The sequence below is a fragment of the Palaemon carinicauda genome, chromosome 6, assembly GCF_036898095.1.
Source record: "Palaemon carinicauda isolate YSFRI2023 chromosome 6, ASM3689809v2, whole genome shotgun sequence".
NCBI lineage: Eukaryota > Metazoa > Arthropoda > Malacostraca > Decapoda > Palaemonidae > Palaemon > Palaemon carinicauda.
In genome coordinates this window covers 23,976,595-23,987,190 of record NC_090730.1, presented here as the reverse complement: position 1 = coordinate 23,987,190, position 10,596 = coordinate 23,976,595, and the positions used below count along the sequence as shown (strand labels likewise).

Sequence of the window (10,596 nt, the reverse complement as noted above, 5' to 3'; positions counted from 1 at the left end):
GCCCTTATTATAAGTGTTTGTTCAGCAAACACTTGTAATTGGAGGTACTCTTTTCCAGCATAAGGACATCCACAAGCATACATGGACTTCACCATGTGGCAATTACAAAAATCAAATAGATCACATAGCCATTAATAAAGAGAGAATGGGGACTCTAAGAAATGTGAGAAGCTATAGAGGTGCAGATATTGGTAATGATCACCAGCTCTTCATTGCCGCGCTGAAATTAAAACTGAAAGCACCCAAGAGAAATGTAGATAGAATACCTAGGTTTCATACAACTAAGCTCTTAGAAGATGAGCAAAAAGAAGCCTATGCAATTGAATATAGGAATCTGTTTGCAGTCTTAGAGACTTTAAGAGAAGAAGGGCAGACAACTAACGAAGAATGGTATGATATTAAAAACATATAACAGTCAGTTAGTAGTGAAGTTTTGGTACATGTAGTTACAAGGAGAAAGCCATGGATATCAAATGATATTTGGGATACCATAAAAAGGAGACAAAGACAGAAATTGATTGGTGAAAGTCTTCGAGGAAGTAATGAAAATCACAAAGCAGAGCATGCTAAGTATTCCAGTGTTGATAAAAGAAAAGTCAGGAATGACTGGAGATGATATTTAGACAGTGAAGCAGATGAGGCTGACAAAGCTATGGATGTAAAAATTATTCATAGAATTATTAATGAAATCTCGACTGGGACAAAGAAGAAGCAAATGCTCATCAAACAGAGAGACGGCTCTGTTTTAACAACCGAAGATGAAAAATTGCAAAGTTGGATGGAACACTTCAGTAGTGAGGTCCTGAATAGGAGATATGAAGGGAATAATTTGATTGATATATCTGAAGCTGAGGAAGATCTGATGTGCCCATCAGTGAACTCAGTGTGTTTGAAGTCAAAGCTATCCTCAGAAAATTAAAGTGATGGAAAGCCCCTGGATACAATGGAATAAATGTTGAGATGATATTGGCTGAAAATGAAGTGACTCCCAAAATTATACAAGATTATTTTGTAGAATGTGGCATGAAGAGGCCAAACCTGGTGAATGGGAGTTAGGAGTGTTGGTGAAAATGACAAAAAAGAGAAGATTTAACTGATTGCAATTATTACAGAGACATCACACTTACGCCAGTTGTCATGAAAATATATTGTTTGTTTATTCTAAAGGGGCTAGAGGGAAAGGTTGATGAAAAGCTGAGAGATGAACAAGCGGGATTTAGAAAAGATAGTTGTACTGACCAAATTTTCTTTTTGAGACATATTGTATAATAATGTGTAGAATATAGGATCTACTGTTGATGGCATTTGTGGACTATGAAAAAGGCTTTGATAGTGTGCAACGGGCAATTTTGTGGAGAGTACTGCATTATTATGGAGTTCCTCTTAAATATGTAAATTCGATTAAGTCTGTTCATGAGCATAGTAAGTGCAAAGTTAATGTTAGTGGAGTCCTATCAAATGAATTTTCAGTGAAGAGCGGAGTACTCCAAGGGAATGAGTTATCACCTATGTTATTTATCCTTCTCATTGATTTTGTAATGCATAGAACAGTTGAAGATGGTGAAGAAGGACTGGACTGGATTGGTAATAGAAAGTTAGCTGACCTTGATTATGTTGATGACGCTGTCCTTATTAGCAGAACACCACAGGATTTGCAATGCTTGCTTACCAGAAAGCATGAAATATCACAGGAGGTTGGGCTCAAGACAAAAAGAAGAAAGACAGAGATGATGTGAACGGAATATGCAATGGAAGATGAAATATCATTGGAAGCAGAAAGGATTAATGAGGTAGAATCATTTAGATGTTAAGGACCTATGATCTCTAATACAGGGTCTTTAGAATTAGAGTTTCATGGAAGATTGAAAAAAGTAAATCAGACAATAGCTAGATTAATAGAATTTGGAAATCAAATCGCCTGAAATTACACATAAAGATTAGGCTATGTATCATTAGAGGTCCTTGCGTCAATAGGCGTAGGAAGAGATGATGATGATGATGATATCAGTTTAGTGAGATCGGTGTTACTGTATGGACATGAGTTGTGGTATGAAAATGAAACAATCTCCAACAAATTTTGTAGATTTGAGAACAAAGCCCTCAGAAGAATATTGGGAGTTGAATAGCAAGACAGGATCTGAAATGAAACTATATGATAGGTTACTTGAGTGCCATATGTGAATGAAATCATGGTGAGGGGTAGACGGAAATGGTTTGGGCATGCTCTTTGCACTCCCCAAGAGAGATTAGCTCACCATACTTTCAACTGGGCTCCACAAGGCACTAAAAGAATTGGAAGACACAGGCATACATGGCCGAGGACTATGAAACGTGAAGTAGGAGATGACGAATGGAGAAGTATTGATTTAAAAGCCCAAGTTAAAGACGAATTGCGAAATCTAACTGAGATCCTTTCCGTCAATGGGTGTAGTTAGAGATGATGATGACGATATATATATATATATATATATATATATATATATATATATGTGTGTGTGTGTGTGTGTGTGTGTGTGTGTGTGTGTGTGTATTACAGATAACCTTTCAATTGTGTAAAAACTCTATTGCTCATTGGATTGTTATACCTTTTATGAACATCAAGTTATGGATAGTCATAATAAGATTTGATAGTCTATAATCATCACAGATTGTCGCAGGATTGTTTGTATAGATTGAGATTGGATGAAATCAAAAGCAATTGATAAGGTGATAATACTAGATCTAATTTTCAAATCGAATCCTTTGCTTCCTTGAAGCTCATGAACACTGCTTGCCTTGGCTTGGTGGAGGGATACATAGGAGCTGAGGAGCGTCCCTCGAAAGGGAATATGTAGTTTTGGATGCATTAGGATGAAGGTATATGACGATACCAAATCTGTCAGGGTAGAATTTACAATGGCTGCACTGCTGCCATCTTTATCAATGTTTAATTATCTTCCCACTTAGGAGAGGGGGCTGCTCAATAGGGCATTGGATAGTCCAAGGGTGCTACCCATCTGTCCCAAGGATCTCGGCTAGGGTTATCTGATCGTTGGTTTGAAAGATACAATTATGACTATTCAATTCTGCTGAGACGAACGTATTGTGCGCACACCTTTGGTGGTATCGATTACGGACTGGGAAAAGATTTTAGACATATTTTCTTGAAGCTTTTATCTCGACAAATGAATTTTCTCAGTTGAATGAGGAGGGACAATCATGCAGAGTGGGATGAGAATTTGCCGCAGTTGACACTCATCCTTTCCATATAAGCCAATGAAGAAAAGGAAAGCGATAAGGAAAAGGGTTACTTGATAAATCTTTGTTCATGCCATGGGAAGAGGAAGAATATCGGCGATTATAGGAGGGAAGGGTAACTAATGTTAAAATGGTAATAATGATGATACTGATTGTTGAATTCCTATTACCATTCCTTTGTATGTTGAGAAAATAATTTGGTTAATCTGGTTATATGTATGTATATATAATATATACTATATATGTATATACTGTGAATACACACACACACACACACATATATATATATATATATATATATATATATATATATATATATATATATATATATATACATATATTTATCTATGTGTATATATAGATATACACATATACATATGTACATATATGAAGTTTACAATCCAAGTTGGTACTAAATTTTCAAACTTGATCGTCATCTTTAACTTTGTTGATGTGGCAGAGGAAAGTAACACTTATAAACAATTGTATCTCACTTCATATAGGAAGGGATTTGTTGAAATACGAAGTGATTTTAAGAGTGAAACTGGAGGACAGAGAGAGAGAGAGAGAGAGAGAGAGAGAGAGAGAGAGAGAGAGAGAGAGAGAGAGAGAGAGAGAGAGAGAGAGAGAGAGAGAGAAATTATCTATCATTATGATTATGTATATAATCACAAGAGTGATTAGATCTGGTCATGATAAACGACTGTCTTTTGTTTCTCATAGTTTTTCTTATTTTCGTTGGAGAAAATTTAATGCAAATCTGTCAAGTAAAGAGCTCGTCAGCGTTATTGGTTGCATACACATACAAAGGGAACTTGACAGTAACTTTTGTACTTACGGCATTGCCCACTTGGTGGTGGAGGTGGTGATGTTGGTGGTGGCGATGGTGGTGGTGGTGTAGCTGCTGTTGTTGTTGTTGTAGCTGCTGTTGTTGTTGTAGCTGCTGTTGTTGTTGTATCTGCTGTTGTTGTTGTAGCTGCTGTTGTTGTTGTTGTAGCTGCTGTTGTTGTTGTTGTTGTAGCTGCTGTTGTTGTTGTTGTAGCTGCTGTTGAAGACGAAGTCAACACTCCTGTCACATTTGAAAGAAATATATGATGCTGTAACACTTGAAGAAACCGGGAACACGAAAGTTGGGGTTTCCCAGGACGGGAATCAGGTTCCTAAAACTTGGAGCGAGAAAATCAGATTGATTCCAGAGAAACGGGAAGAGGAAGAATAGCGGCGATTATAGAAGGGAAGTATAACTAATGTTAAAATGGTAATAATGATGATACTGATTGTTGAATGTATAATATGTGAGAGATCCAGCTGAATTTAAAAAAAAGAAAAAAAAAAAAACAGATATACTACAGGACCTTGAGGGCCACCTGTCGGTGAAAATGAGAACCTCTATAAGACGTGTTGTTTACCTGACCCTGAGGCTGTAACTGTGCAGGAAAAGCCGTAGTATCTCAGTCTTTTCGATCTAAACGTGATCTGCATAAAATTGTTACCACTCGTTTCAGTAAAAGGTGGTTGAGTTCCGCAATACCTGTGAAAATAGACCTCTAGATGTACATTTGATATCTAAGTTTTGTTTTGAAGTATGGAATAAAACTCTCTCTCTCTCTCTCTCTCTCTCTCTCTCTCTCTCTCTCTCTCTCTCTCTCTCTCTCTCTCTCTCTCTCTAAAATATTATGTGAGGTGAATATTTCTCTACTCCTGTGCCATTTTTTAATGATTTCTTCTTTAGATAATAAAAGGCTGCAACCATTGAAATTATTCCCTCTTCCTTTAGACGTTTATAAAAAAAAGAAAAAAAGAAAAAAATGAAATGTTTTTCAATGTGAATATACACAACGAAAGATTCTCTTCTTTGAAGCCATGCAAAGACCTTCCACAAGTTTTAGAGATGTTAAAAAGCTTTAAAAATTCAAAGATAATGATAATTATCGTTATACCACAACGTAAATTTACATTGATGACCTACAACTGATTTTTTATTATCTACTTATCATAACATTAGCTGCTAAATGTGATGCATGTTAATTTTTCTGACACCTGTTGGGTCTGTTCTACTTCATGCAGGTGCATAAAAGCTCAGTCGCTTTGCAAGAAATGTTGTTAAGCTATATTATGTAACTATGATCTCTGAGAAAGGGTTTAATGAAAGATTGATAAAAACAAATCTGACAATGGCTAGGTTAAGTGAAGTTTGGAAATCAAATCGCCTGAAAATACCTATGAATATCAGGCTATATATCAGTTTAGTGAGATTGGTATTACTGTATGGACATGAGACATGGCATGATTATGAAACAATCTCTAATAAATTCATTAGACTTGAGAACTAAGCCTTCAGAAGAAGGTTATAAATGAAGTTATAAGAGAGATCACTTGAGTGTCATTTGTAGATGATATTAAGGCGAGGAGTAGATGGAGATGGGTTGGACATGCTCTTCGCACTCCCCAAGAGAAATTAGTTCACCAAACATTTAACTAAGCTCCACAAGGTACTAGAAGAGTTGGAAGGCCTAGACCTACATGGCTGAGGACTATGAAGCGTGAAGTCGGAGATGATGAATGGAGAAGCTTTGAATTCAAAGCTCAAGATAAAGACGACTAGCGAAATCTAACCGAGGCCCATTGCATCAATAGGCGTAAGAGATGATGATAATGATATTTTGATTAAAAATGACCCATCCTATACTGTACTTGGCTATGAAAATGAAATTAGGATACACCAATCCTTACGTCTTGAGATTCATTACTGATATGCAATGATATTTCAAACATTCTAGGACCCATCTTACATCAAGCAACTTGAAGGACTTTATCCTTTCTTATAGGGAGAAATGTAACTTCTTGTTGCTCTCAATTGGAATATTTGGTGAATAACATTTCTAAGGAATCGCTCCTACACCACACACGGATTATTTTGTATGTTACATCTGGCCATCAAGAGTGCGTAAGATACAATGTCAGCTTCCTTGTAAGCTTTAGACCCACCAACAGTAGTGAATCCTACTGTAACATACGACAAAGATTTAACCAAACATCTTCAGTGAAAAGATGAATGTCATAATCAAAGTTGGTACTAAAATTTCGAACTTGATCGTCATCTCTAACTTTGTTTGTGATTGGCAGAGGAAAAGTAACAGTTATAACCAATTGTATCTCACTTTTTGTAGAGACCATCTCCGGTGATTGTGACTGAAGAATAACGGCATCCTCTCAGCCTAAAATCATTGCAAGTAATCGATATGGTTGAGTCAACAGACGAACCCTGCAAAGGATAATGTTCATAAAGAGAGGAAACGGAAAGACGAAGATTATGTTACAGAAAATTATGAACGAATGGTAGAATAACTATCCATTGCCAACATGGTTGTGGCAAGACACAAGATATGACTGAAATAATAGTTATAAAAATCTTTTGAGGTGGTTGATTAAATAGAGACTTTTGGGATTACATTTCAAGCTTTTCATTTAAGGAGACGAGAGATAAAGAGATAACCATTTCTAACTGAAGATTTCAATATATATATATATATATATATATATATATATATATATATATATATATATATATATATATATATATATATATAGAAAGAACGGTCTTCATGGTTGCACAATCACAGTCAGCCCTCGAAATTTGTAGATTCCCTCATTCGCTATACTGAGAACTACATAACCTGCTACATAAAAATTCAGAAAATATCCATTTTTTTTTTCAACTCACCTCGAAGGTCCATCGGCATCTGCTGCCCACTGGATACCAATTTGGGTAATTCCGAGACTGGATGGTAACGGTCTGGCCCGGTGCCAGGACATGACTGCCACATGGAAGGGAGCTTGCTGAGTTGGGGGCAGAAGAATGATAAATGTGAGAGCGTGAATATGGAATCAAAATCTGTTTTCAAAGAACTCTTACCGCGGGAAAAACTAACATATATTTATGTCTGGAAATGAATAGAAGGATGATATGGAAAAAAAGGAAAATATAGTGAAAAAAAAAGGTTAGTGAGCGGTTTTCAAGAGACATAACATCGGTTCAAGCTTAATCACTTTTCTTAGTAAGAAATGTAAGTTAAAGCAAATATTTCTTAAAAGTATGTAGTTGAACTAACCAAATGGGATTTTTATTAACTTATAACCATACGAATGTGACTTCCCGACAAACTAAATGAGAAAGTCTGGATTTTCCCAAGTTTAATGAAAGTTTTACTTTACTAAAGAAGATGATCTTGAGAGTACCTTGTCTGTCGCCACCTGACATCTGCCTCAGCTCATCGAAGACTCGTTTCATCTCGCCTAGTCTGGGCTCCTTGTGGGGAGTCCTGTTGGGGTGGGGGGGGGGGGAGATAAAGAGAGGAATTGAATTGATAGAAAGAAAGGAAGGAAATATACAAGAAAGGTAAATGGTGATGTGATTGTAAAACAGACATAGATACTTATTGCATTTGCTTATAATTGTGTAGAATGTTTATATTACGGATATGAGTTGGAAGGGAAATATTTGTCACTGACATAAGGTCTTCTGAAAATACATTTCCCACTGATAGTTTTTTCATAGAATTACCGAAAGAATCATTAAAATAAATGTGAAAGATATAAGAAATATAATTCATTAAACATAAGTTCATGTTTTTTTGTTTTTTTTTTACTTCTTAGGGTTACTCTTTATTTATCATGGTTCCAATGATTAATGTTAATGTTGTTTATTGATATTGGTATCATTCATCTCTTGTTAATAATAATGTTAAAATTATATTAATAACAGCCGAGAGTCACAATCGATCAAAACAAATGAAACCAAAGCTTATTCAAAAACCTTCCAACTGGTTTAAAGTCTCATGACATTTTAATTACAATTCTCAAGGTCATTATGTCATTAAATTTCCCAAAGAAGAAACTCGACTTACGTTCCGTTCCAAGCGGGAACAGCATTCACACACCACAAACTCTGAAGAAGAAATGAAATGGAGAAAGGAATGTAAACAATGCAATTATATTAGTAATATTATTTGCAACAAATATCAGCAGAATTCTCTATACCAGGATTAATCCGTATTTTAAGCGTATCTTTGTAAAAAGGATTTCTTATATAAGAAGAAAATCTATCATTATAAAGTCATCATCATAATTCACAAAACATCTGATGGAGTCAAGTTAATGTGTATCTTGCAACTGTTCCAGTCATTAGAATAAAGGATGGGTGTGGGGCAAGCAAGGTCATACATACATATGTATGTATGTATGTTTGTGTGCATGTATGCATCAACCTTAGACCATGATATCAAACACATTCTCTTGAAGTTAGGAACAGATAAAAAGACCATTTTATAAAAGTCAAAAAGACCATTCTGTTGTTTTAAAGTCAAAGGAGTGAAAGACAGGATTCTAATGCTCCACTAATGTAACCCAAAGGCACTGTAAATACACAATACTTCGCCTAATGGAAATTTCCTGCTACAAAAGGACTCTTGGAAATTGGCCTGAGAAGAGCGAAATCATGTGATTCACTCTGTCCCTTTGACTTAATTCCCTGACTTATATCTCAACTATTGTTCATTTTCATAATTAATACACTGAAGATATTGATGATGATCTTAATGTTATCATATTCAGCTCTGCTAGAAGCTTAGAAATGGCAATAACCTTTCTCTTTTACCTAATAGAAGTTAAGTTTATTGATAGATTTTTTTTCATTCATAAGCTCAAGATGGAGTAGAGTCAAATTCAGTAATTTGCAAAGTCTGACTGACCAGGGTCACTGGGGTTTCGTGTGCGAGAGTCGGGATAAGGGTGGGTGGCAGCGGGGGAGGGGGGGGGGGGGTGCTTGAGAACTTGACTGTACATAGTGAAGCAACGTTTTCTTCTTTTCTTGGGTTTTTAGATACTTCTTCGCCTCATTGGATCTATTCGAACCAATATTTGCTTTGAAGAAGTTGTTTGCAAATGAACTGCAAATAACTGGCATAAATCCATCAGATATGAGATGGAAAAAGAGTGACATATTCTCTTGCAGTCTTTCATTTAGGAATCTAATAAGCCTATGTTAACTTCCATATCTTTACTAATTTTCATATAAAATTCTAAGGAGAAACAGGCACTGAATATATAATATCAAATAAATGAACTGTATATAAACGAGGCATGTTTGACTTCATTTTTCCTTGATTTATGTAGAATGAATATAAAGAAACAGGTCTTCTTGAACAATCCAACTGACAACTCCGGAAAAGGAAAATTCCCCATAACATCGTTTTAGCACATGAATGAACAAACAGTTTTAAAGGTTGTTTACAGTGAGATTACTAAAAATTAATCCAGTTTGCAATTTTATCCTTGGTTAAACTAAACGCATTAAATCCTCTGCAATCGAATAATATTTGATAACATCTGCAAGTCCCAAAGAATATCTATATCAGACCACTTCACTTCTGTATATCCTGAGGAAACTGAGTCACACCTGGGTGGCCGAAAGCTTTTTCATGTGGTCGGATTATTAACAAATACTATAACTGCCCTGTATTAAAGCAAGTCATACTTCCCGAAAAGATCGGAGAAAAGCATGGGAGAAAAAAAATGAAATTTCACATTTTCTTTTTCTAACAAAACATTACTTGATTTTTATTTTTCTATTTGTAACGTAGAAAAGTTATGCAAATGAAGGGAAATGAGCGGTTAATGAAGTGTCAGTGTTCCAAAAAAATTATGAAGAACACATAAATGATTTGTCTCACAAACATGGAATGCTAGTACTAGAACTGTGTTTCGGAAAAGAAATCTTTGAAAGAGATATAAAAAAAGTTGAGGCTTACCAGAAGGAGCAGAGCCAAAGACAGCGGAATGGATTCCATCGTGGCTGGGTGGAGTCACAGAAGAGTTCTCTGCAGAAGCCAAAGAGTCAACTCGAACGACAACTGCAACGGCTGGTCAGGAAGTTCCTCTCCCTCTCTGAAGCTGGAAGGGACTGACGCCCATTATAAAGAGGCCGACGAATACCTGCAGACATTGCATATTACATTTCCTAATTATATTTTACTGTCTAAACACTTGTGGCGAGTTAAACCAAAAATGTCATTAGTTTTGAAAAAGAATAATTTTCTTCGGGCATATATCTTAGTGGGGATATCCTTAGGTACAAATGTATAAATATGGTATATACATAAATATGAATACATGTATATATATATATATATATATATATATCTATATTTATGTATATATGTATATATATATATATATATATATATAATTTATATGTATATTTATATATGTGGTAACATATATATCTCCATATGCATATATATATATATATATATATATATATATTGTTTGTATACATATATAATACATATATCTCCATAT

General features: G+C 35.3%; 2 protein-coding genes across 2 annotated transcripts in view; both read right to left on the bottom strand.

Annotated features, from left to right (window-relative positions):
• LOC137642913 (trypsin-like) overlaps positions 1–6,338 on the bottom strand; it is an 11,985-nt gene extending 5,647 nt beyond the window's left edge. The window contains exons 1-3 of the mRNA XM_068375778.1: positions 6,274–6,338; positions 4,647–4,768; positions 4,076–4,306 (exon numbers count right to left, since the gene is read on the bottom strand). Coding sequence (XP_068231879.1) covers positions 4,076–4,306; positions 4,647–4,768; positions 6,274–6,338 — 418 coding nt within the window. The remainder of the gene's footprint in view (positions 1–4,075; positions 4,307–4,646; positions 4,769–6,273) is intronic.
• Positions 6,339–6,394: 56 nt separating this feature from the next.
• Positions 6,395–10,190, bottom strand: LOC137642912 (uncharacterized). Its single transcript, XM_068375777.1, has 5 exons — positions 10,047–10,190; positions 8,145–8,185; positions 7,477–7,559; positions 6,962–7,077; positions 6,395–6,502 (listed from the first exon to the last, which is right to left on the bottom strand). Exons 1-5 carry the CDS (start codon positions 10,083–10,085, stop codon positions 6,395–6,397), a joined length of 387 nt encoding a protein of 128 aa, XP_068231878.1. The 5' UTR covers positions 10,086–10,190.
• Between the last annotated feature and the right edge of the window lie 406 nt (positions 10,191–10,596).